Genomic DNA, 26517 nt, shown 5'->3' on the forward strand with positions numbered 1-26517 from the left:
TTCATTCCATATGTTACTTTATGCATGGATTCCTGTTTTTATGGGGTTTGTTCTGTAGTTTTTGTACTAACATGAATGACTCACATCTGCTCCAATACTTAATTTATTCTCTAATGTCTTCTGCAAAGGTTTGCTCAGCTCATGTAGTACTTGTCAGTGGCAAGATCGGAAGCGCAGTGTCAGGCAGGTGAGCAGGGATAGCTGCGTGAGACAGCTCTTTTCTGGAGTCCTACTCTGTAGTTGTGCTAGGTTTTTTTTCCCCTCAGCAAGGTCTGTAATTCCCACTTTGGCTGCCCTGTGTGGACAGGCCTGCTGTGCTGGAGCTGGGGCTGTGTATGGAGCCAGCAAGGAACACCCCATGGGACAGGGATTACGGCTGCAGGCCATCCCCGCAGGACCATGGCCCAGCACCAAGCTGCTGCCGGAATAACAACAGCTGATGATTATGATTTTATTTTTTAAGTGTTCCTGACAGCTCTGGAGACACACATCTTCTCTTCCAAATCCAGTAATTAAATTCCACCTACCTGAATTCCCCCTGCTGTTTCAATTGGTTAAATTAATCTTCCCATCATGTCTGAGCCTCCTCTGTGTTGTTGAGCGCTGGCCTCCTCTCGCCCCGGAGTCGGGTGGGGACCGGGACCGACCCGGGCCAAACTCGCAGCGGCGCTGCCCAGCCCCGCGCATCCCCTCGCGTGGAAGTGGCCCGGAGTCACTCACGGAGCGAGGGCAGAGGGATGGGCGTCCCCGGTTACACACAGACACCCCCGCACCCCGCGGTGTCCCCGTCCCCGGGGCTGCCTCCCCGCCGGCGCAGAACGGGCAGGGCAGCGCCTTCCCGGGCACCAGCCCGGCTGCCTGCGCCCTGCACCTTTCCCCGGCAAGCGGCTCCGCTCCAGCCCCCCTCCTCCCGGCGCCTCCTCCTCCCGTTCCTCCTCCCCTCCCCTCCCCTGCAGAGCATGCACAGCCCGGGACTCGCATCGCCGGCTCCGAGGCGGGCGGGCGAGACCCTCGTCCCCGCCAGCCCCGCTCCCGCTGCCCCCGGAGGCGCCCGAGGCTTCCCCTCACCGCCTCCCGGTGCCCCCGCCGGACTTTTCCCTCCTCCCGAGGATGAGGCGGCCGACGCGGCGGCTGGCGCTGTCTCTGCTGGGGGTGCTCTGGCTCGCCGCCCTCCTCCTCTTCTTCTTCGGGGCGCGGAGGAAGTTGGAGGCGGCGGAGCCCGAGGGACACACACCGGAGGTAAGGAAGGGGCGGCGGGGCCGCGGCTGCTCCGGCGGGACTTGGGCGCGATGCCACCGCTGCCCGGGGAAGAAGTTCCCGGCGGTTTTCCGGACCCCCCCCACCCCATCGCGCTCCCTTTCAAGTTGAGTACCGGACCTGTGCCTGTGCGGGGGGGGCACTGCGGCCCTTTCCGTACCCTCCGGTCGTGGTGTCCCCCTCTCCTCGCTCCGCTTGGTCTCGGACAGCGGCAGCCCCAGCCGCCCCCCCGCCCCGCTTCACCGGAGGCTGCGGCCGTCGGGGCCGCCGGCGGTGCCGGCCCTTTGCCCCAGCGCCGCCTTGGAGCATCCCAGGCTCCGGGCCCTGGGGGGCGGTGGGACCGGGGCGCCCCAAGGAAACGAAACGCGTGGTTTGTGTCACGGGTGGGCGGCCGGCGACCCCGTGGGTCACGCCGTGCTCCCGAGCTCTCCACTAAAGGAGAAGGGCTCGATCCTCTCTGGGCTGAAACGAGAGGGGTGCAGACTTTGATGGTCCGTGCTTGGCGTACGCGGGCTGGGCGAGCCCGGTTAAAGCGCTGGGGCTTTTCGCCGCTGGTTGTGATGGAAGAGCAGACACGGGCAGGATGCTGCTGCCCTGGGAGCCCCAGCCGGGCTGGGAGGAGGGTGCCTGTGCAATCGCGCCTTTCTGTGTCGTGTTTGAGTCCCGGGAGTGACAGCACGGCAGAGATGTGAGGAGCATCTCTCTCCACACAGGGAATGAATCAGAGGAGTTTCACTGCCCAGACGAAAAGCAGGGGAGCTGCGAGCAGCTGCGGCTGAACGAGGTGCCGTGTCCTCTCCGGGTCCCTTGTCCTCTCCTCTTCGGCTGAGAGCGGCTGGGGCTTAGCCGAGGGTTAACTTTCCAAAGGACGTGGATTAGTTACCGCTTAGTTGTACTGTTGTAAATCTTGAATTAATTAATCCGGGTTGGAGTCCAGCTTCTGAAAATACACCGAGATTAGGGTTATTGTGGCAGAGGAAGGATGTGAGATCTCAGCTCCTTTTTTTGCAACAGTGACACCCAGCAGTGTTTGGCCCACAGTATGTGACAGGTTTACGTGTTTGCCACGTCTTTGGAGAGTCTCATATATGTGTCTGTCACCTCAGCAACTGAATTAACGACCTGATTGGAAAAAAAAAGAACTCATAAAGCTTACTTTGATTTTTTCATCCTGAGGAATTATTGGTTTTCCATGTTTTTTTAAATAAAAATGATTGAGGAGGTTTTTTCAGGCTTTCGTAAATCTTTCAATCCTAGAAGAAGGGAATGAATCTATGCAACTTCAGGCCCCAAAAAGAAATAATTATCTATACATTTATTTATTTATTTAAGCTGGGGAAGGCAATAAATAAGTTTCTGAAAGCAGAGTTAGAATACAAGCACTTTCTTAACCAGAACTGTGCTTTGGTGTCAAAACTGTATTTGTAAAAACTGCAAAAAAAGACTTCCCCTGTTTGACAGGGGCTACTATAATCTCCTTGAAATGAGCCTTGCTTTTTGCTTAGCACCAGCCGCAGCTGAACTGCTGCCATTTTGCAGCTCATTTTGACTTTCTGCTCCCATTCACAGCTTCCCCCACCTCAGGGTGCAGGTTGCTGATGCTGTTACAGGCTGGTCTTGGCTCCCGCAGCAGGTGAACTTCTGCCACACAGGATCCATCCCCATGTTTCAAAGCTGCCACTGCCAAGTTGCCATAACTCCAGCAATTTGACTGCTTAAATTGCCTCTCTTTCATTTCTTCTGAATTTTCCATCCAAATGGTTGCATCCCCTTGAGATCCATAGAGTGCAGATTGTTTTTTATTTTTTAATGCATTGCGTTTTTTGGCTTTGGAAGCTGCTTTGGAGCAGTATGACTTATAAGCTGTTTATGAGCGTGGGGACGTGGTGTAACTTCAGTTAACACTTCTGAATGGCTGCAGAGCTGACTGGGGTACCAGAGACAGGAATGCTGTGGTCCAGAGAGGAGCCTGGTGGGGTGTCCTGTTGCCCTGGCCACCGCAACTGGCTGCCACTGATGAAACCTTGTGCAGTTAGGGGATGTCCTCCCAACTTCCTCGAGAAACAGGAGGAGGTGCTGGGTTGCTAACAGCACCTCAAATGTTGAAAAACAGCTACAGAGGGGAAATGGAGCAAATCCACATAAACTTTCCTGGCAGCATTTTCCAACCTGTTCCCTCCCCTGCTTCTCTCCCAGCTGAACTGTATTTCTACGGACATGGGCACACCATGTATCATGCCTCGAGTAGGTTTAACCTTTAGACCTTTCCAGTTAGGCTTCAGCTGGTAACGCTGCATCCTGGCCATGCCTGTCTCCTGGCCGTGCCTGTGTCCTGGCAGGCCTCTCGGCACACATCCCATGCTGGAAGGCCGTGGTGCTTGAGCTCCCTGGCTGGCTGTGGCACACTGGTGCCTTGCTGAGAGCCAACAGCAGAGCTGCTGCTCACAGATCTGCCGCCCTTGGCTCCACAGATGCCCATCGATCACTGTTACTTTGGTCTCACCCTACCCCTTGCTTTACCCCAAATCCTGAACCAGATCCAGGCCTCAGCTTCCCAAAGGAAGGCTTGTGATGATTTTCTTGCAGCCAGAGGATCCTGTGCTGGGGTGGGCAGGGTCTCCAAAGGGCAGGCCCTTGGTGTGAGGGTCTGACGCAGTCTTTGAGTCCTTCCTTTGTCCAAAACACGCTGCTGGCTTGGCATCTCAAAGACGTGGTGAAGACAGGTGTTTGGGGAAGGTCCTGCAGCAGTAGTTGAGCTTTCTCAAGCTGCTCCTGCCCAAAGAGGTGGGTGCAGCAGTCTCTTGTAATTAACTTGGCTTCACCTCCCCCTGTAATTTTTTTTCCTATATTCCCCTGCAATCCATCTCTATGGATCCCTCGCTGCTGCCCAGGGGCAGGCAGGTTTAGAGGGCCCCCCTACTTGCCAGCCCTTGCTTCCCTCAATCTGTGTCACCTCCTTTCCTCCTCCTCCTCCCTGCTGCCTGCAGCCGCTGGTGGTACGTGCCAGGGCAGCAGGAGCAGGTTGAGGCTGGATTTTAGGGTGTGGGACTCCCTCCTGGCCGTGAGGTGTAGCAACCTTGCAGGGCTGGTAGGGTATGGAAGAAGGAAGCTGGCAGTGTTTAGGACCATGAAGTTGTTCCTGGGACAGCTTTGCCGGTCCCTCCAGTGCTGCTTTTACTGCTGTTGGCTTGGGGCTTCTTTTTTCTTTCTTTTCCAAGGGACAGATCAAGCCCCATTAGTGCTGTAAGTAACACTCGCCCTTTCGCTGCCCTTTGTGAAGTCCTGTGACTTGGCTGGGAAGAGAAGCCGTAACAGGGTGGCTGCCGCTGCCAGGGAGCTTTACCCGGCCGGGTGCCGGGGTAGCAGTGTGGGCTCAGCCTGCGGGGAAGCCGAGCCTGATGGATGGGGGTGTAAGGACACGGGGCTGGCTGGGGTCGTGGATCGGCTGGGACTCCTTGATGCCTCCTGCCTTCCCTGCCTTTTGGCGGAGGGCTTCGAAACACGTTGCAAGCTTTAATTAGTTCCAGCCTGTCTCCTTGTCCCGGCAGTTTTCCAGCTGGATAAACCAGGACCCGGAGAGGCTAATTGAACTTTGTATCCTTCTGTCTCGCATGGACTCCGGAGGAATTGGAATCGTTTTATCCTCTTGGAAAAGCAGGCTGCCAGTGACCTACCTGAAGTCGCTCAGGGAGGCTGTGGTGGGGTTTGGCATGTGCTCCAGTAATCTGGGTTCATGGCCCTGTGCTACTGCCTGGCATCTCCCCTGCCTCTTTCTGATCCCTCCCTCTGCTCTGCTTTGAGGGGGGGACATATAAACTAATAACTTAATTACATTAAGGAATAATGAGGGGAACTGATACGCGGGATTAATTACAAGCAAAATCCCAAATTAATTGTGAAGAGTACTTGTAGCTGGCTCCGCAGCAATGCTTTGCTGGTGTGCTGGCTCCTGTGTCCTGTGCCAGGCTGTGGCTGTGTGGCCCTGGGGGATGCTAATGAGGGAGCAGGAGATGAGTAGGTGGATGACAAGCCCTTGGTCTTCTCATTTCCTGGACCTGTGTGAGACCACAGTGGCTGTATAGCAGAGCCCTGCAGCAGGGAGGGGGTTTCAGGGGTCTGGGCTCCTGTGCTCAGGGTCAGCAGCGTGTGCAGGAGGGGCAGGAAGATAGTTTTTGTTGGGTTTGGTATTTTATTTCTCTTCATTCCTTCCTGCATGCTAGCTTGCTCCGTTTGATGAATGGCTGAAGCACAGCTGACAGCCTCTGGAGGGAAAGCAGGTCTGTCACGGGCTTGACTGCAGGAGAAAAGCTACAGAGGAAAAGTTTCCTTTATTAAAAAAAGTGACCTGTTCTAGTTGACTTATAGTAGTGTTTGCAATGCAACAGCTCCTTTCTGAGTGTGCAGCTGGGGAATGGCTCCTGGGAGATGTGGAGAAGCTCAGCAGCCTCACTGCCTGCTCCAGGTGTTCCAGGGTGCTCAGCATGCTGCAGGGTCGGACCTCAGTGCAAAGGGACCCTTGCCAGCTTTGTGCTTGTGTGCCTTGCACCAGCCTGTGCTTCCTTCTGCATCATTGCCGTGTAGAGAGCCTCAGCACCTGGAGCTCAGCTGACAGTCTCCAGATACTAAATTCCTGTCAGTTTTATAGCAGCAGAGCCACTTAACAGATTAAAATAACTGTGTATCCTGCAAAAATTCAGATCTTGACAATTAGGGATTGAAGTGGCAAAGCTGTTGGGAACAAAAAAAAAAGAAGAGGCAAAGTGTTTAATACCCAGGCAGCTTATGTTGACTGGGACTTGGGACTTGGCTGGGGGCATGGATAGGACCAGGATGTGAGAGAAGGGGAAACTTCTGTCATGGTTTGCTGGTGAAACCCCACTCTGAAATCTAGGAGTAAATCCAGGCTTTTTAGGATGTGCAGAGCTTTGCCTGTGCAGGAGGTGTGATGGAATCCAGTTCCTCTCTCTCTTGCTTGTATATTTAGTGCTGGTTAAAACAGAAAGCCATGCCCAAGCTGCCCTCATCTGTGGTATTGGGCAGGACAGGTCTGGTGGAGCAGGGGTGAGGCGAGGAAGTCACCTCGGTGATGAAACCAGCTGTGGGCAAATGGTGAGCAGCCTGCCTGGTGCACCTTGTTTAATTAACCTGCCCACTGTGCGTTACAGCGCTCCCTGAGATACCTGTGAAACAATAACCCGTCAATGAAAACCCTCCTAATTTTTCACTGGTAATTGCAATGAATGAATTTCGCCTCCATTACATTCTGGTAGAGCTCTGTGTTGCAGCTGTGACTGATGGGGGCATAAATATCGATTGAACAAGACCTGTTTGCTTTGCAAAACAGTGAGCATTGGAATGTACAGGTGCCTTTCATAGCTTGGTGCTTTTAAGAGAAGTATCAGGGAAGGAAGGACAGGAGGCAAGGATTCTGCTTCTCTCCTGGTAAGAATATAAATAAATTTCTGTGCAGGTGGTATGTGTTTTGTTGACAAGAACTGTTGAGCACCAGAAGAAGAAACATACTTTTTATTGTGCTCTGGAAGAATAAAAAGAGTTGGAAGAGTCCTGCTGCTTCACTCTGAAGGGGTGTTGGAGGTGGTGGTGCTCTGAGAGTGAGTTGGGCTCAGGAGTGTCATGGTTTCTCTTGTGAACTGCTTCTCCTGCCAAGGTCTGTCTGGAGCACCCTGCATGTGGAATTAATCTGGGCTGCAGCATCCCTCTCCAGCATCATCCTCTCATAGGTGACAGGGAAGGGCTTGAGCCCTTGCTGCTGGGTTTTTAGGAGGACTCAGCTCTGGCTCACGTCCTGGAGCCCTTGGCGACCTTGAGGGTTGGGTTTGACAAAAGCAAGTCCTACTTTTGAGCAGGGAGGTCTCCAAAATCAGCTCTGTGTCTGGATGCCGAGGCTTCAGAGACACAGCACACATGTTGAAGCGTCTCCATACTTGAGAAAGATGTTGACTGTCAGGGAAGATGTTTTGTCTTATTTATCCTTTCACCACCTCAGATATGCACAGAGTTGGATTGTTTACTCAAAAGCCCACTGTTTTCTCCTCGCTCTTCCTTCCCTTGATAAGAAAGCATCATCCTGATTTATTTTGATGGGCTCATGGCCCAGGGCCTGTCTTGGTTGGGTTTACTCCTTCTTGCTCTGCTGAGACATCTCTTGTCCCTGGCTCTGCAACGTGACCCGTACCTCCCCACAGGCAGGGGACTCAGCACATGGGATGGCTGCGGGTGAGAGCTATAAATGGGAATGCTGTGCCTGGGGAAGGCAGGTCCAGGGAGCATTTTATGGTACTGTGACTGGAGTTTTCCTGTGCCTCCTGAAGCCGAGAGGTTGATTGTATGTGTAGAGACCAGGGCAGAGCATGGAGGGCACACTCTGCTGAGCTGCTGTGGCTGTGAGCTGGGCGAGCTCCGGCACGGGAAGGGCACTACCAGGAGACGCAGCCTTGCAAATAACACTGTCTTGTGATCCCACATAAATGCAGGTGCAGTGTTACTGTCCCAAGCTGACAAATCCCTGGGAAGCTGAATACTGGGTTTTTGTGTGCCCAGTGTTTTTCTAGGGTGCGTGGATGTGTGTGTTCTGTGTGCACAGCTCACAGGATGCCACTTTGATAACCCTGGGTGTGTTTCTTTGTGCTGTAATCTCCTTGTCAGTGGGAAAATCAAGCTTGGGAGAAGTTGTGGAAATGCAAAAGCAACGTACTCCGCATGGGAGAGTCTCATCTGTGAGGACAGGCCAGCATTTGGTGCAATAAAACCAATTAAGGGGAATGTATCTGCGGAGAAAGCAGAAGTAGGATCTGTTTAAGGAAGATGTTTGCGTGAAGGAGTAATTACGTGCAGCCTAACGACAATGGGTGCAGCGGATTGACTATTAATTGGAGTAGCAGGAGAGGGAGATTGCTGGCGTTAGCTGTGTGTTTCTTGCTGGCTTCCTCCTGTTTAAAGAAGGAAGGGGTGAGGAGCAGATGATGGGGGGGAGTTTGCTCTCAATCCACTTTCCTGTGCAATGAAAAAGCCATTTCTCCCCCTTTCTCTCACAGCAAAATGTTCAGATTTTGCCAGCGATACTTAGTGCAGTTGCTTACTAAGCTGCAATTAAATTGATTTCCCACCCTCTTTACCCTTTTTGGTTCCAGAATCGCAGCAGGAATCAGTGTTACAGGAAAAGTAAGCCAAGGAGGAGATCTTGAGCCCCATCTCCTGCTCATCTAAATCAGTATTGCTTTACTCTTTATATGTATTTCCAGAGGAGCTGAGAAAGGGGGGCTGCCTAGATACAGGTTTTCCTATATAGCTGCTGCTGGGGTGGGAAGGGCAGCCCTAGGTCAGGCTGGATCAGTCTATAGGGTACCTGGAAAGCCTCCCACTGTGGGATGGGCATTGGGTGTCCAGGGAGTGGCTGGGGCTCTGGGTGTCAGTAGCATAGAGTTCCTGGGAGGAGCAGGAGGAGGGTTTCTTGTCCTTAACACGTCCCTTTGGAAAATGATCAGTGGTGACAGGTTCAGCAGGAGTTCACCCCTTTGTTCATGGAGGCAGCATCAGTCGTACTAAGAGTTTGCCTCAATCCTGCTGTTTGGAAGCCCCTTATGAGCCTTGGCTAACCCTTCCTGCAGCCCAAGGGTGTGAGAGCTGTGCTGGTCCTTTGGGGGTCATTGGAGAGGTGTTTGAATAAGGGATGATGTGCCAGTGTTGCTTCTCCATGGGGGGACAAGGTGACATGCTGGACTGTCCCCAGAGAGCAGGTATGCAGATGGGTGGTGGCACTGGGAGGGTGTGGCAGGACTTGTGTCCTCTGTCAAACCCTGCCTTGCCACACATGGGCAGAAATTAGTGATGATTTACTGCAAAGCAGCTTGAGCTCCGGCTTTGTGATATTATTTGGAGGAGCAAGTGAGCTAATGATTGCATCTCATCTCGGAAAGTACTGCGGGAAGTGCAGTGCCAGGAGAGAATTGATTCAGAAGCAAAACAGGTTCATTTTCAGATCAGGCCGAAAGACAAGGGAGAGAGAGAGATTCTCCTTTTTTTTTCTTTTTTTTTTAACTTTTGTTTTTTCCCTTCAGTCTCAAGTGAGACTGAGAGTCGTAGCCTTTCCCTCCTTGATTTTCTCGTGGAAACACCAGCTATAAACCTGATTGGAAAGTGATGTGAGGAGAACAGGGTTCATACGGTGCAAAAACAAATGAGCTATGAAATCACCCTCTATTCTCCAAACATTATTCACAGAGCCAGGAAAATTGAGACGGATGATTCTTTTTCTTTTGAAGCCACTGAAGGAATAAGTCCAAAGGATGTAATTTGGCCCATGCCAGGAGAGAAAGGCTGCTTTGTCCTGGCTTTCCAAATAGCTTTGCCTGCATTTAGACACACACCATTTCCTCCTCAAGGACCACCGTCGGCATCCGCCAGTTACAACCACACCTCATAACCCATTATGGAGACACACGGCTCGCAAATACGACGTGGATATGTTCAGTGGTGTGGGCCTTGGCTGCAGCCCCCCCGCCTGGATGGAGTTCGTGCACATCTTTTCTTGCTTGTGTGTTGAATTTTTAGTTGCTTGTTGTTAGGTGAGATGGAGGAAAGATGAGAGGGAGGAGTTACAGGTGTGAGCAAATTCACTTTCAACGGCTGGCTCAGTTCTTCTTATAAAACACTGATTATTTTTAGTATATTTTTATTTAAAAGAAGCTTTTTTCATCTGGGTCTAAATAATCTGCTTTACCCAGTGGGTTGATTCAGAGTCGTTCAGGATGGAATAATATCCTCTGATATCCTTTGGGATCTGACGTTTGGGATGCAGTCCTTTGCACTTTGAGCTTGCCCAGACGAAATGCAAAACTCAGGGTCTGGCTGGGGAAAGCAAGTGGTTTTTCCAGGGAGGTGGACAGTGGGAAGACACTGGGAGCTGCTGGAGCTGGTGTGTGGGAGCCAGGCTGGGAGGGAGACTTGTGTAGCATGGTCCTGCCTTCAACAGGAATGGAGCTGGATGGGGAAGGAGGAGGGAAGAGTTGCAGCATTCCTAATGCCCGTTGCATTTTCCTGGTGCCGTAATACAGTGTCATTTAGAGAGAGGCAGACTCAAACATGCATTACCCAGCCATCTGCTGCTGCCACTGGAATCCAAATGGATGAATATCTGCCTAGTGCTTGGAGTTAAACCATGTATGATGTGTAGGCTGCATATTGTTTTCTCCCGGTGGTACAGCAAAACACTTTGTGAAGAACCCTCCTGTCCTGCCCTCCCATCCTGCAGGAAGATCTCTGGTTTGAGTCTCTTTAGAGAAGAAAGAACCAACCCCTGTACAGCCCTTGGGGATGTGGCCTCAGCCCAGCAGTGTGCTGGCAGCCCTGTCATGCTGGCCATGGCATGAGAGGAGCTGATTCTGGGATGGAGACCCCTTGCAAAGGTGATGTGTGAAGGATTTGGTAAGGAGCAATAGAAAAGGTGAGAAAGTGAAATATCTGAAGCTTGAAATTAGACTTGCAAGTGGCGAAAAAGGGAATGGAATGATGAGAAAAGTATTACGTTGCCCGGTGAACAGCCTGTGTTACTGCACATGGATGTGGATGTGTCTCCTCAGCAGGGACCTCCTGGATGCACCTGTGCACTCAAGAAACACAGCGTTTCCAAAATCAAACATAAAATATAAACACAATCTACCTTGCAAGGTGAGAGTGAGCTCCAGCAGGCATCTGAGTGCCAGAGAAGGTCGTTCAGATGTTGTTCTTCACCTGAGGCACCGTGGGATTCAGCAAGGTGAGGACACCTTCCCTCCTGAAGGCAATGTCAGCAAAGGAAAGTCAGTTCCAATTTGGCTTTTGCAGGCAGAAGCGCTCCTAGCGTGTGGGGAGCAGCAGGAAATCATGTTGGTACTTTAGGGCACCAGCTGCTGGGAGGCAGAGGGCAGTCAGCCTTCCCCAACAGGCACAAGGGGTGTTCTGGAAAACAGGATTTCTTTACTCTTGGTGCCTTACTGCACCCTTGGGTGGCAGCTCCTGCTGACATCATCATGGTCAAATCCTGACTGTGAATGGAAGAGAAGTTTCGTTCACAGAAGTGAAGATATCTCTGCTGTGTAACCAAACCTTTGCACATCTTCTGTTTACCCAGAGCATTGTGCTGGGACAGCAGCCGTAGCACTGGGGCAGAGCTGGTGCAGCAGCAGGTGCAGGCCCGGCATGGGGATTTGCCCATGCCATAGCTGGAAATTAACTCATTAAATAAAGTAATTTGCACCTTTTAATCTCAGAGATTCCTGCGTGTGGGCCCCTGCATTTAGGAGAAGAGCTTATTCTGCTTCAATTAATTTTATATCAATATAAGCTGAATAATTAAAGGTGTGAATGAAAGGCTGGGTAGCTAATTCCCTTCCCTCTGGTGCACAGGCTGCACTGAGATAACCTGGGAGTGGGAGCTCCTGGCAGTGCAGGTGTTAGTCCAGCCAAAACAGCCAAACAGTTCTGAGTTTCTATATGTAAGTAGCAACTGGGATCAACTAATTTTTGATGCTGATCTCCTGATATTGATCTCGGTTTGGGCATTGGCACCAGCTGTGCATGTGGCTTTGGGCAAGCCAGTGTTTCTCTGTCTGAATGCAGACCTGGGTCTCAAGATGTTCTCCCCACCTTCAGGTAGAACCAGCAACCATTATTGCATCTGAGAGATAAAGCAGATGAATTCCCACTTTTTTCCCTTATTTCCAGAAGCTGTGTTTCAAGTCTGTAGTCCAGGAGTGGCTCTGTTTCACAAGGTCTTTCATTACCGCAGGACACCAGAGATAACTGGCCATTTCTGCCTCAAAATCACAGGGAACTTTTCAGAATTATATTAATGCAATAAAAGAGTAAAAGCTTTCAAAGTGCAAAAGCTGGGGACATTTCTCCTTTGAGAACAAACCGATGCTTGACCTAAAAAGTATGATATATCTCAAGTCCTGAGGCGCAGCTAAACTCATGCCATGCTCAGGATTTCTTCTCCTCCCCCAGTAATCCTTTCCCAGTGCATTGGACAGGTACAGGAGATTAATTTGCTCAAGCTCTTAATGTTTGCTCCATGTTACAGGGACCCAAATTCCACAAGAGGCTGGCTTTCACTGAAGGAGGCTCTCAAGCCACCCAGTTCACCCCAGTGTGTGTTTAAGGGCTTTTGCAATGTGGGATTTGGTTTGGAGAGAACATGCGGGGAAGCCAGCGCTCGCTTTGCTGTAAGCAGGGTTGATTTCAGCGCTGTACGGAGCACAGGGAAGTTTGATAACCCAGCAGCATGGTTCAGTGCCTTCCCTTGTGCTGCCTGGCTGTGTTCTTGCAAGGAGCCACAGTGTGATTACAAGGGCTGTTAAATGCCCTTAATATTCACGCTGTTGGAGAGAGCATTACTCCTGCCGGCTCTGCTGTCTGCTGCTGTTTGCAGTAGCATCGCACTGATGATTAAATCACCAATGCCGCATTGAGTAGCGTGTGAAGCCCCTCCAGCCAGGAGATGCAATGGCAGGGTTAAATCCCTCCTGTTTGTCCACTTTTTTTTTTTTTTGCTGTATCTTAACAACATTTTTTTAAGCAAACAAAGCACGGTGGAACAGTTTGGAGCCGTTAAACGAGATGGGAAATGAGCCCCTTGCAGAGAGGTTAAGAGAACAGGGCACGGACGCTGTGAAGGGAAGGAGCTGGAGGGCTCAGGGCAGCCCATGCATGATGCAGCAGTGCTTTGCATGCTTCTTCTCCTCGTCCTCTTTTCAGGCACAGAGGGGAGAAGCAGCAAACTGAGTAATATATGTGTGTATATACACTGGTACATACTTGGTGGTGCAGCTGAGCGGGGAGTGGCAGGGGGTGCTGTGATGGTGGTGTGGGGAGGCTTTTGGAACTGAAGCCAGGGTCTGTTTGTTGTGAGAGAGCCTTGTTCCATCCTGACCCCTTCTGGGTGCTCAGGGGAGCTGCTCCCAGTTGGTGTTGGGTTTGGAGAGTGTTCCCCATCGTGCCTGCACTATTGCCTCAGCTCCCGTGTTTCCTTGTCTGGCACTTGAGATGCAGCTATTTCTCCAGCAAAGCCTTGTCCCTCATTTGCAGCCTCAGCTGCCTCAGACAATCTTCAGTATGCCAGGTATTTTAGGGAAAAGAGCCAAAAAGCAGATTCTTGGCACCCTGTTCCACTTGTTGGTCTGCTCTGCATCCCTCTGTGACCCCCAGGGCTGCATTCTCACTTCCTCGTGTGCCTTCCTGCTCAGCCGCAGGTATCGCAAGCAGGTGACTTGTCTTGGAGGTGTCCCCACACTTTCTGTTTTGCCCAAAATGTGCAGTGTCTGTCTGGCCATAAAGACTTGGATTTTGCTTGTGGGGCCAGGGTGGTCAAACTTCAGTGGTCATTTGGGAGAGGGGTACTGAGCCAAGCATCCTTGGCTGCAGGGAAATGCTGGGGACTTCCCCAGGGCCGGTTCCCGGCGGCACTGCTGCAGCCTCTCTTCTCTGCACAGGTACTGCCAGGGAGAAGGCTGGCACCTCCACAAATGACTTGTTTCCATGGCCTGCCCTGCCGTGGTGTGGGTGAGGAGCCCTGACAGGGTGGCCATTAGCAGAGCTGTCGGGTAATCGCTCCCCGTCGGTTTGAGTTAGGGAGAGCAGGTGCTGGGGACGCCTGGCTGGGCGCCGGCACGAGCTGCACTCAGGGTTCGCCGAGCCTCCATTGATTTCTAAGCTTGTCACGCTGTTCATTAGGAGAGCGAGAGCAAACGAGGTGCTTAGCAGAAGTGCTCCAACTCGATCCTGATGGAGCAGGTTTCTCCGCCGCCTGCTTAGGGGCAAAAAAAATTCTTGCCCAAGTCTGCTCTGCTCCTAGAGCCCTCAGCTTCAAACCTCCTGTCTTCCAGGAGTGCCTGGCAGGATCTGTCCATCTGCACTGGCACTGCCCTATTGTTGCAGACTTGCTGTACTGATAGGGAATGCAGAAAGTTGTGCTGTTGGTGCTTTTGGTTTGTGGGGTGACTGCCTTCTCTGTCACTCCCTCTTGTCCTTCCAGGTTCCCACAGCTGGGTCCCTGTTGCACGCTGAGCTTGCTGTGTCTCTTTTTCATGCTGGAGCTGCATTGATCGAGGCAGTAAATCAGCTGGCTAGTGCTGTGGATATAAATGATTGATGTAATGAACCAAGGGGGAGAAGAGGCAAAAAAAAGGAGGGGGGAAACAAAAGGAAAAATTGGTAAGAAAATAGCATACTCAACAATGGATGGGCTATGAGATGAAATCTCTACCTCAGCCAAGTCCCTCAGCACAGGAGCATGGTCCTAGTGATGGCTGGAGGTGCTGCAAGGGGACCTGCTGAGGGAGGAAAAGGGGGCTCCTGTGCATGCAGAGCTGTGCTGGCACCCTGCCTTCCCCCCGTGCTTTTTGACAGCAGCTAATGGATGGTGGAGATAAGGATGGAAGCTGGTATCTGCTGCGTGGGCCGCCCTGCAGGGCTGGATAGAGGGCACCAAATGGAGCTAAATCATAGGCCAATTTACAGTCTTGTTGGCTACAGCTGCAGGGAAGGTTTGAGATACTATTGTTTGAATGTCTCTGCAGCTCTTAAGGTTGCAACCCCTTCATTTGCTTTCTGCCTTAGCTGGGTTTCCTTTTTTCTTTTAGTTTTAAAGCACTTTCCTGCTGGTGAAAGGCTGAGAGCCCCCAAGGCTTAAGCCTTCTACTGATTTCAGCAGTTCCTACGTCCCTGAGCTGCTTGTACTCTGTCCCTCAGCCTGGCCCATGCTTTGGGGATGTAGAAGGCAGTTTGGAGCCGAATCAGTGGCATCTCCACCAGTGGGTTGTTACCCAGCTGAACAGAGCCTGGCAGCTCCCCATGGGCCACAAACCAGATGTTGTGTGGCAGTGATTTACAGTCTCCGTCATTTAGAGACAAGTCAGTGATAATGAGTCTCTTTTTATAGAGAGGGACTTTGAGGCACGGGAAGATTTAATGCAAGATGCTTTTAGCTACTTAGCTAACTTTAGCAAAATCTTAGCCAAATTAGCTAAAAATGAGCTAAATTCAGCTAAAATCATAGGAGAATTGTCAGTCTGGATGGCGGAAAAGCAGAAATTGAAGGGGAAAGTGAAGCGTTTGTAGCACTGATGAAGTTGTAACATCAGTTGGTCGTTCAGGAACGTGCCCCTGACTTGGCTGTGCTGCTGAGTTCTGGGTGTCTCATTGGGATTGGGTCCTGGCTTGGAAGAAATTAAGGTGGAGGATGGGAAGTTACTTGCAGAGAGAGTAATTTCCTTGTGGACCTCACTTTGGCCAGGCTTTTGCAGTGTGAAGCACTTGATGGCTGGCATCAGGAGGCTTCAGTGCCTTCGTGGCCACCCTCAGCCACAGCTTTTGTAAGAGGAGGAAAAAGAGATGGGGGAAAAAAGTGTCTCGTGACGCGGGATGTTGTCTTGAGGGCAGAAAAGTGGGGAAAAGCATCACTCCTAGGGGAGTTGTGTGTAGCTGCTGGTGCAGAGAGGTCTGCCCTGTGTTGGAGGCAAGGTGTCTGGTTGTATGGTTTGGGAATGATTTGTTTTCTGAGGTTGGGTATGGAGAAAAAACAGGGTTGTTTTAGTCCCATGCCCTTGGAAGTGAAATACGAGGAAGGAGAGATGAAGAAAAGCCTCTGAAGTGGCTGAAGGAGGAGGTGAAAGAGGGTAAGATAAAATGCAATTCTGTGAGCCTGGCCCTTGGCCAGGAGGATGTGGTGAACTTCTGTGTGCCTTGAGATCTGTCATGACCAGGAGCACTTAGGAGCTGTTTTTCCTCCAGCAGAGCTACATCTTTCTGCAGATGTTAAGTTGACAGAAACAAGATGGATTGTTGCAGAAGTACAAAGGGCTCGGATGTACATTTTTCCCTTTATCCCAATTTATGCTCGAGATAGTTGTAAGCCCCATGGAAAATCATCCTTGGCAGAGGATCTGGTGATGTGCTAGTGGCTTTCTGGCTTTGGGCTTTTCCCAGAGACAATTCCAGCGGACTAACCAAGGGTATCAGTGTTATTGGCCTGCAGTGGTGAAGCCAGTCCATGGGGTCCCCATGTCCTCCTCCATTATGTCTCCAGCTGATCAAGATGGTCTGGAGTTGTGGTTTTGTGGATTGTGCATGCTTGACCTGGCTCTTATCTGCCCATCTATTTTCAGCTCTTGGAGCTGGCAGAGTTATTTTATCTGAGTGGTGCAGAGTCAGGAGGGCACATGCCAGGGGAAGCCTTGTGTGGAAGTATCCTTGCCTGCAGCTCGGGGCTGAGGACCACAAAGTAGGACCTAAGGCAAATCCTGGAGCCTGCACCCCTGGGAGGTGAGAAGGCAATGCAGAGCAGTGCAGAGCAGTGCAGGGGTTTGTTCAGCATCCGCAGCTCACTTCTGGGACAGGAATTACTGTGGTGTTTTCAGGAAAGTGGACTTGGAAGTAATACATGGAGGCAGAAATCTGAATAATCTCTCAGTTTGCTGACTGCTCTGATAAGCTGTTGTCTTCAGGAGTGACAAACAGGTCATGCAGTTTTTGTGCTTCCTCCAGAAAAAACAATCCCTAAACCCCAGAAATCCACCCCCTGCCATTTAACATGGTGGGTAGGGTAAGGAAGAAACACATCTCTCTGTTTCTTTCACTTTCATTAAACGTGTTACCAAGAAGCATTGTTTAGTTTATGAATTTATTTCTCCCCCTCTGGAAACACTCTGCTGACAGCAGTCCCTGTGCTGGCTGGGCAGGCCCCGGCAGTGCTGGGCAGTGTTCAGGATGTGGGTGAATGTGACCCATAATTTCAGTTCAGTAGCACCTGTGTTGGGCAGAGGGGCTGGTGTCCCATCCTAACCCTGACCTTGGTTTTCCTCCTGCAGCTCCTGTGTGCCCAGCAGGAATGTGGGGCAGCTGGGGCAGCTCTCACAGGCCAGTGTAGCTCTTTTGGGTTTGTGGGTAATAATGAGCTGCCATGGGAAATAGCAGTTTCTTTTAAAGCAATCTTCTCTACAAAAGTCCCCTTGAATTTAATGAAGACTTAGAAAGTTGTTCCTGCAATTTTTACGCTGGCATATAGATATCCATAAAAGAGCCCTCCCGTAAATGGAACAGAAAGGAAACCATTCATTTTAGCGTCTGAGCATTTATGGATTGATTTTTACAGAATCCTATTAGTTTCACTGCCAGTAAATGGCATGAAGACTCTATTTCAAGCCAGACAATGTCAAAATATAGAGGTGGGCATTAAATATCATCCTACCTGTTGCTGTTCAGCTATGCTGCTTGTGTCTGAGCAGAGGCCAGGAATGGCAAGTTGATCTCTTCCAGCTCTTTGCTTAGTAAAATCATTAGGAGCCACGATAACATAAGAGGCTGGCATTACACTGTTTCAACAGCCCATTAAATACATCTGATCATTTTTGTTCAATGCTTTCTTAAAAGCAAAGGAGTACTCTCCTGTAGCTGGTCCTTGGTGCCTGCTTTTGAGAAAAGAATGATTTATGAAGCTCCTCCTAAATAAACAAGTTAGATACAATGAAAACAAACCCCAACTCCATAAACCACGGACTACTACTGTCCCCATAATGCAGACAATTTCTAGAATTTTTTTCTCCTCCCCCTTGGTCAGGTAGAGGACAGAACATCCTCTCCCAGCCCAAAGGCCTGCTGACAGCTGCTCTACCTGCCCATTTTACACTCTTCCTTCATGTGGTGTTTGAGCTGCTGACAGCCAGATGGTTTCATAAACAGCCATCTCTCTTTGGGCCAAGGGTAGCTCATCTTCCAGTGTCATTACCCAGCTCTCAGGTTATTACCAGTGGAAACATGCTCTTAGTGTGATTTCCATCCCCCCCCCGCCTTTAAGCTCTCTGCTTTGTGCATCCCACTTGATTTTTGGCAGTGTGATGCTTTGATTTTTGTTGGTGGGTGGTTTTGCTCTTCGATTTCAATTCCAGCTGCATTTGGTTTGCAGAATGTGGGGACTTTGCAATTAAAACCAAAACCGAGCCGCACACATGGAAGCGAGGCAGGGAAAGCAAAAGGCTGACACTTTGAGTGTGGCACAGGAAGTGGGGGACATTGCTTAGCCATGGGCTTGGCAGTCTTCTCCTTGGGGAAAGCAAATCTGTAAAGCCTTACTGGACTGTTTAGAAATGGCAAAGTAATGTAAAAATCATATGTGTCTATATCCATATGTATATTTTCCTATATATAGCTGAGAGGGAAGGGGTTGTCGCCAAGATCAGTGGTGTAGCCCCAGATGCCATGTGCTATTTATGGATTTGATGCTGCTGGTTCTCAGCCATCTGATCACAGACAAAAAAATGTGCTTCAGAGTTGTTTCTCCTGTTTTACCTCTGTGGGCTGACCAGGTCACCCCTGCGTTGATGCTGTTGTTGCAGTGGAGACTCGGATGATGTCACTTCAGAAAGAGAAAAGGACCTTTTTGAGGGTCAGAAAAAAAAGAATGTTAATAAAAGAGCCTGACCCTGAGCTTATCCTCTCCCTGGCTGTTAGGTTACTGCTCACACCCTTTGTCCATGATATCTTGCAGGCTGTGGAAGTAGAGCGCTGTCAGGATGGACACTGGTGCCCCAAATCACTGCTGTTCTCCTGCCCATGGCCAGCACAGCCTTGCCATGAGTGTTTTCCTGCCTCAATGCTGGGGAATGGTTTCTAGGGTTGGAAGAGCACGTGGCTCTTTCCTCCCTGGGCAGCCTTGGGCTTCCCTGGTGGAGTGAGCACGGAGCTCTGCTGCTCTGCCTGGGGGCTGGGGAAACTCGTGGGGAGCCAGCTCAGCTCTGAGCTCCCAAAAACGCTGCAGATGCTTTGAGCTTGCCCTTTTCGACGTGTGTAATTTCTGAGTGCAGCAGATGCTGGGAGACGTGTTTGGTGCGGGTTTGTGCCAGGGCACCTTTAAATTGCAGGGCTGGGCTCCTGGCAATAATAGCATTTGGCTGTAACATCTGTAGCCTAAATTTCATCCTGTCCCAAAGCTTCTGAGACTAGCTGGAGCTGGATTATTTTATTTTATTTTATTTTATTTTATTTTATTTTATTTTATTTTATTTTATTTTTTAAGGCTTGAGTTGTACTGTACCCACATACACCTGCAACTCTGGGATAGCCCAGCATCTGGGCTAACAGCTTATAGCACATTCCCAGCGGGTTTACATCCCATTGAGAATTCCAGGGTCTCCGTGGGCCAAGCAGTCACTGTTCCACACTTTATTTGCCTCATCAGGACATGGGGAAAGGATGGGGAGGCCTGGGTGAGGCTGTGCTGTGCCCTGGGGGCACAGAGAAGCACACCTGGCACTCGCCTCACTGCTCTGTGCTTCCCAGTGGGAGGCCTAGGAGCACGGCAAAAGCTCATTTTGCTGCTTCCTTCACCCACTCTGATGGTGAAAAGCAGCTCCCAGTGTAAGGCTTTAATGAAAGTTACATTCAAAGCAGGGCTAAAATCCCGTTTCTTTTGCCCTTTAATTATTTAATTTATTTCTTTATTTAACGTGCTTGCTCTTCGTGAGTCAACTGAATTTTCATGTGGTGGTTTTTTTTTCAAATATTTATCTGTGTTGGCGGAGGGAACGTTTTAAAATGAGCCTCTCAGAACTTGCCCTAGATGCCCTAATGTTTCTCCTGGCATCTTCTGCTACGGAGTGGTTACTTGCTCCACATTTCCCACATGTTTTCCCTGCTGCTTCCAGTACAGATAAAATATTAAATCAAAACACAAAGAAGAATTTTCATTTTATTCCTTGTCTTCACCGCTTGTGTCTCGGGAAGTAAAGGGCTGGTGGGCTTGGCCCGGTGCTGGCAGCTGAGCCCTGCTCCGTTAGTGCTGGCTGACCATTCCTGTTTGGCATCGCTGAAGCTGGGCAGGAGTGAGGGATAAGCCACAGCCAGCCTGCTGGAGCTCAGCTGTGACATGTGAAATAGCAGAGCCCCTGCCAAATGCCCTGTGGAGGGGAAAACCATCTTGTCCTGGTGTACCAGGATCCTGGTGCCTTTTAGAAGCCTGGATTCATATTTTAGAATAATGAGGCCTTTGCTGCTTCTTGCTCCCTGCCATCCTGGAGAGGTGGAACTGGTGCAGAGGGGGACACAAGGTGATGGCTTCTCTGCAAGAAGTAGCCTTGGGCAGCTTAGCCTGGGATGGAGGAAGGGGGTTGTACTGCAGATCTGGAAGATCATTAATGGCAGTCAAACAGTGGGTAGGAAATAGTTTCTGTCTCTTCCTGGACAAAATCTGGGATTGTCGAAGAAGGCTGGCAGGGGCAGGTTCAGTGTGCTTGGATACAAGCTGCTTGTGGAGCCCCTCTGCAACAGCATCTTCTGGGTGCTGAAAGCCTGGCTGGGTTCAGCAATGACTGGACAGGATGCATGGGAAAAAGGTCTGGGCAGGTGTTAAATGAGATCTGCCTTTTCCCCTGCTCCTCTGAACGCTACATTCCTCAGCTCAGCAGTTTTAGAGCTGGGTGGTACAATCAAGTCCAGCTGGCTGGGACAAGCCCCCTGCCAGTGCAGGGAGCTGGGCAGATGTTTCTGGTGCCTATCTAGGACCAGGAAGGCGGCTGCATCCCTGCTGGGGCTGCTGTGGATCCTGCTCAGGAGCTTTAAGCAGTGCTTTCTGGGGCCAGAGCACAGCACAGACCATTAGTCTTGCTGAGTACAGCTATGATTGTGCTTAGTGCTGCCTTCCTATCTCTCCTGGCTGAACCGTAGAGCACTTTGCAATGATTAATTCAGCATGAGACTCTTAAGTGAGCATTATTGCCCCGTGTTAAAGCAGACATAAAGGTCGCTGGCAGATGAGGAGCAGAAACTCTCTGCCATACAGATGTTCACCAGCCTGGCTGGCTGTAGCCACCAGTATGTCCCACTGGCCTTCTTTTGTCACAGTGCTTTTTTAGGTCAGTTTTCTTGCCCTTGAGATGTTGCTCCTTTTGCTGCAAAAAAAGGGGGATGCCTTCAGATGCTCAGCTGTACCCCATAGCTGGGGATTAAAACTCTCTTTGACTGCATAGATGGAAAGTCTTGGCTTGTTTAACGGGTTGTTTCTGGTCCACCTCTCCAGGCACCCACGTTGATGTGGGCAGCAGCAGCATATGCTGCGGGCTGCGGAGGGACCAGTCCTGTCACCATCTCTGTGCAGGCTTGCTGGGGCAGTGGCAAGCGTTGCTGCTGGGGCTCTGTGTCCCTGCCTTTCCAGGGGTCTGCACGAGCCAGGGGCAGATCATCCAGCTCAGATCTGGGAGCCTGCGGTGCTGTGTCCGCGGCTCTTCACATCTCATGAGTTTTTTGTCCTTCGGGCTTTAGCAAAGGTATAAAGATTATGAAAGCTCTCAGCTGGAGCTTGTGCTCTGAAGGTGCCTTTACAGCAGTAAATCAAATATAAAAGCAGTCAGGTGTGTTTTTTTACAGCTGTCAGGACCAGTGCTGGTTGAGATGCCTCATACACAGCTTATAGGACCTCTACACTGGCTGCTGTGTTTTTGGGAAAGATCCATGGAATAGTATGTCTGCTCCTTGGCACATCTTCTCTATCCACCTGGTTTCTGCTCTTCTCTGAGGTGATGTGGCTTTTGCTTGCTCCAGCATGCCTCTCAAAGCCTGAGTGTACCCCCAAGCACCTTCTCCCTTATGTTTGAAGATGCACTGTGACAGGTGCCAGGGGTTGGGGGAGCAAGGGGAGATAGAGGCATCCCTGTAGCTGGAAGGGAAGAGCTGCTGGAGAGTATAGGAGAGGATAAGGATGGAAAAAGATGTATGAGAAAAAACAAGCCAGTGGATGCCTAGCATTAAAGGAAGCAGCATCACCAATTTGGGGCTTGCTCATGCTTTCAGGACCATCCAGACAACAGAAGGTTGTGTTTCATCTCTTGTTACACAGGCCTGGCAGGGGTGGTGTGAGCCACTTCCCTCCAGCGGCATGAGCCTCTTTTGCAGTTTCTACTCCCCTGCTTTCCACCAGGAAGCCCAGCTGGAGACATGGCTCCTCAGCAGGGAGAGTCCCTTCCCCTGCTGTGGCCCATCAGGCACTGTATATCCAAACCTGTGGGCAGAGAAGCTGCATTAGCCTGGTCTCAGCCCCGTCCCTCCTTTCCTTGCCTTCCTGGCCAGAGTTTAACAGCATCTTGTTTCCCTCCGCTTGGAAAGACTGGCTCCTCATTTCCTTGCAGCTACTGCCAGCAGCCAACACGACCTCATTTGTATTATCCCATGTCTGGTCCCACCTAATCCTTAATGCAGCTCTGCAGGCAAGGGAAGCATGTTGCTGCTGGAGCAAGAGGGATCAAAGACATGTGGGATGGGATGTGGGCCACGTGGGCAATGGGGCTGCCTAAATGTGGGTCCAGCCTCTTCTCTCCACTCGTTGTGTCTTGTGGGGACTTCCCCTCTCCTCCTATGGCTTTCTGAGGGCAGGGAACCTTGCCTTCAGCAGATACTGCACAGCTCCTGGTGGATCTGATATGTCCACCCCTCATGAGATGTTCTCCATGGAAGCAAGCATGGGGCTGTTCCAGTGCTGACTCTTTGGGTTCAGAGGTCCTGGAAGTGTTGTCTATCAACTTGTTTCTGGTAGTTGGGTGGACAAGCCATGTGTGGTGACACTGCTGTGCTGCCTAGGCCAGTAGTATCATTGTCCCTGAGTGTAGTAGGTGGTGTCTTGCCACCCAAACTGTGCTGCAAGAAGCTGTACTGTGCCCATGGCCACTGCCACTGTCCAAACCTGATGCTGCCAAAGCGTGAAGACCTAAGAGATTTCAGGCAGCTTGTTTCTGCCTGGATTTGAGCTTTGCTGCTGGCTTGTATTGTGATTGCTCTGCTTGCCCACATGCATCGTGCAACAAAATGTCATCTACAGGAGTGCCTTGGTGTCTGCATGGAAGGGGATGAGGTTTGGGGGTTTGAGACATTGAGATATCTGGCAGGGCTTGCTGCCTCCACAGTGTGTGGAATTGCGTAGCTGAGCTGGAGCATGCCATGAGCCACACTGCCTGGGTGGAGGAAGCCTCTTCCTGCATCAGACAGGGGGGCTGGTCCAAGCCCTAGCAGGAGCTGCCCACCAAGACTTCCATACTGTGTTTTCATGACTGAGGACTCCAGAAATGCTATTTTCCTTATTGCAGTGAAACATGTGTTTGTATGGGTGACAGAGAATCAGATTTTATTTTTTTTACGATAATAACAACAAAGCTCAGTGCTGGTTGCTGGTTTCCATCCAGATCCCTACGCTCTTGGGGGATGTTTTGAGTTTGCTGCATCAGGAGACTTAACATGGGTTTGGTTTTTATGATGTTTGTGCTGTGGCTCCCATGCCCAGATGCTCTGCTCAGGGTTTTCCCATGCGAGCATCAGGGCTGTGCTGCTGGAAGATGGCCAGAGCCCAGGGATCTGCCTGGCCAGGTCACACCAGCCATGTCCTGCTTCTGTTTTCCCCCATCCCCAGCCAAGCCTGCATCATCCCAAGGCACAGCGCTTGAGGGTTGTGCAGCACCTGTGCTCTTGGCTGGCTGGGACCCACAGTCCTTCCCCAACAGGCTTGATGATTTTCAAACTTGCCATACCTTGCTACAGTGCATTTCTCACTAGCCAGCACTGATTTTTTTTATTTCTATTACTGAGCTGAGATAGGGGAAGGCTGGGCTGACACATAGGCTCTAAATTATGCTGCTGTATCTCTGGTGCTGTCAGTCACGGTGTGCCCAGGCCCAGGATCGTGCAGCTGTTCTGGCAGCAGGCACCTAAGGATCAAAGGTTTAGATCCGTTCTTGCTGTCACAAATGTTTTATATCTGATTTCTCCTTGAGGGAAATTGGGGGGAGGATGGGCTGGTACATCTGAGGAGTATAGGCACCCTGGAGCATCATTTCTGTGACCTGAGCTTCATCTCCCTACGCCTGTGTGTTGAGGACCAGCTCTGGGCTACAGAAACACCTGCCTCTGCAAAATGTGTGTGTGTGAGACGAGGACATGGGTCACCAGTGCTTTTTGATGGGGGGATGGTGTCTGAAAGGCAGGCACTGGCAGGCCCTGAGCTCCAGCTGAGCCCTGAGAGTTTGCCCCATAGGTTGGTACCCCACAGCCTGTGCTGCCTCTGCCAGCTGCAGAGAACCTGCCCCTGCATTCTCCATCCTCCTACCTCATGTGAGCCAGGGCAGCTCGTGTTTCCTGGTGATGCTTTTAAATCTGTTGGAGAAGTCATACTCTGACCAGGAATTTCTCCACTGCTACCACGATAGCTGCTTAGTGTGGTTTGGGCTGGGCTGGGCTGGGCTGGGCTGCAGCACATCACTGCACAGTGGGCATATGGCAGGAAAGCTCTCTGTGAGGGCTCAAGGCATTTTGGTTAGTCACCTTACTGCTTTTCCTGTGCTCTTCCCACTCTGCTAGGGGTGTGAGAGGTGTGAAAATGGAAAAAAGCCCTTGTAGTGGATCTGCTCAGCACAGGTGATGCTCCCGCTCAGCAGGAGCCTTGTGAGTTAATTGTAGGAGCAGGGAAGCTGAGGCATGGCTGGAGGCAGTCCAGGGCTTTTCCAGAACCAGAAATCAAAGTGCAGTAGTGGGGAGTTTGGTCTGACAGCATTTCTTGTCCTTGCTGAGCTCCTTCCTTGGAGCAGGTTGTGCATTGGTGCTGTCTTGGTGCATTTCTGCTCCTCAAAGCAGTTAGCTGACAGAAGGAGGGGGAAAGGTGAGCTGGTGGCTTCTTGGAGGCAGCTAAAGCCATGCATGTAACTGTCCTGTGTGTTTGCAATTATTTTATTTTCCTTTCATACCTGTTTTTCTAATATATGTGGTTTTTTATAACCTTTCCCTCCCTTGGAGACACTTCACATTCATATGCTGCTGTTAACCATCTCCCCTCGTTGCTGCCTGGCTCAGAAGGGTGAGGGTGGCTGCTCAGGGAAGGATAGTAGCATTATTTTCTAAAGCTGTGTAAAGATCCTCATGGAAGCAATTACCAGATGGATTACCCCTGGCTTTGCTGCTGTGAAAAGCCCATGTTGGGTCGAGGATGCTGACTATATTAACAGCACGATCCCTTCCTTCTTGGGAGGAGTGGTTTGGATTAACCTCCTGATTTTTGAAGGGCTGGGTTGAAAGCAGAATGTTCAGAGCAGGGATCTGGCTGTCTGGCTCCTTTATTCTTCTCTCCCTGTTCCCCTTTTCCTTTCCCCTGATGTGTCCTGTCCCAGCCTGTCCTCTGGCACGTGGGATCCACAGCTCCATGGGGAAGGGAAGACCTTCCTCAGTCTCTGAGATGCTCAAGCTCTGTGGTTTGGTAGGAGTTTTGGCTGTTATGCAAGAGGAGCTCAGCTGGAGACTGAGTACAGCTATGGGCTCCTAAGTACTAAATCATCTGCTGCTCCTGCTGAAGCCTGGGAAGGCTGGTTTGACCTTCATGGCTGGGAAGCAGCTCATGTCTGTCCTGAAAGGCACAGAAGGAAAACGAAACACCGTCTGTCCATGTAGGAACTTGCTTTTGCCACTTTATTTACCCACCATGGCTCTGGGCTCTTCTCAATATATTTGACCTCTGATGATCCTGGGAATGTGCTGAACCTGGCTGGTGTGGGGGGGACACACGGGATGTTGCCTTGATTTCTTTCCCAATTAGTGCCCTTTGTAATTGCTGACTACCTTTGGGGAGCAGCTCTTGCACTCACCCACGCACTGGCCGTACAGCCAGCAGAGGATGGCACTGAGTGGTGGCAGTGGGCTGGGGAGGGGCTGCTTGTGGTGCACCAGTTAATGTGGCACCATGGCCCCAAAGATGCTCTTTGGCATCTCCTGGCACCCTGGTGAGCCTGGAGAGGGCTGCTAAGAAGATCCCTTCTGGCAGGGGGCAAAGGCGCTTTTGGGAGGTAGCAGGTGGAGAATGATGGAGAGAGCCTGGTGGAGCTGTGGGTATCCCACTGCTGATGGCATAGGTGGGGGACTATTTCCATCAGCTCAGGGGAGCTGGCTTGGGAATTGGTGCTCAACTCACTGTGAGGCTGCTGCCAGTCCAGCAGTTTTCCACTTATTTTGGTTTTTTTAAACCTGAAATCTTAAAAAGTCTTAATGAAAGCAGAGACTGTTAAAACCTATCTGGTTTTGTTTGCCATCCAGATTTAGTATTTGTAAACCCATTAGAAGGGTTCACAGGTGCCAGTGGACTAGGATTGGCTTTGCTCATCCTTTCCTGAGGGCTATGGGAAAACCCAGAAGACCATTTTTTGATAGAAACTTGAGGAGAGACTGATGCAGCCCAAGGACAAGCAGTTG

General features: G+C 50.8%; 1 protein-coding gene across 2 annotated transcripts in view; it reads left to right on the forward strand.

Moving 5' to 3' along the window:
• The first annotated feature begins 989 nt into the window (after positions 1 to 989).
• The window catches only part of GALNT14 (polypeptide N-acetylgalactosaminyltransferase 14), a 94072-nt gene continuing 68544 nt past the window's right edge, over positions 990 to 26517 (forward strand). For both annotated transcript variants that reach the window (XM_082277003.1, XM_082277004.1), the window contains exon 1: positions 990 to 1239. In XM_082277003.1, the coding sequence (XP_082133129.1) occupies positions 1111 to 1239 (129 nt within the window). In that variant the 5' untranslated portion in view covers positions 990 to 1110. The remainder of the gene's footprint in view (positions 1240 to 26517) is intronic.

Source organism: Coloeus monedula (genome assembly GCF_965178545.1).
Source record: "Coloeus monedula genome assembly, chromosome: 2".
Taxonomy (NCBI): domain Eukaryota; kingdom Metazoa; phylum Chordata; class Aves; order Passeriformes; family Corvidae; genus Coloeus; species Coloeus monedula.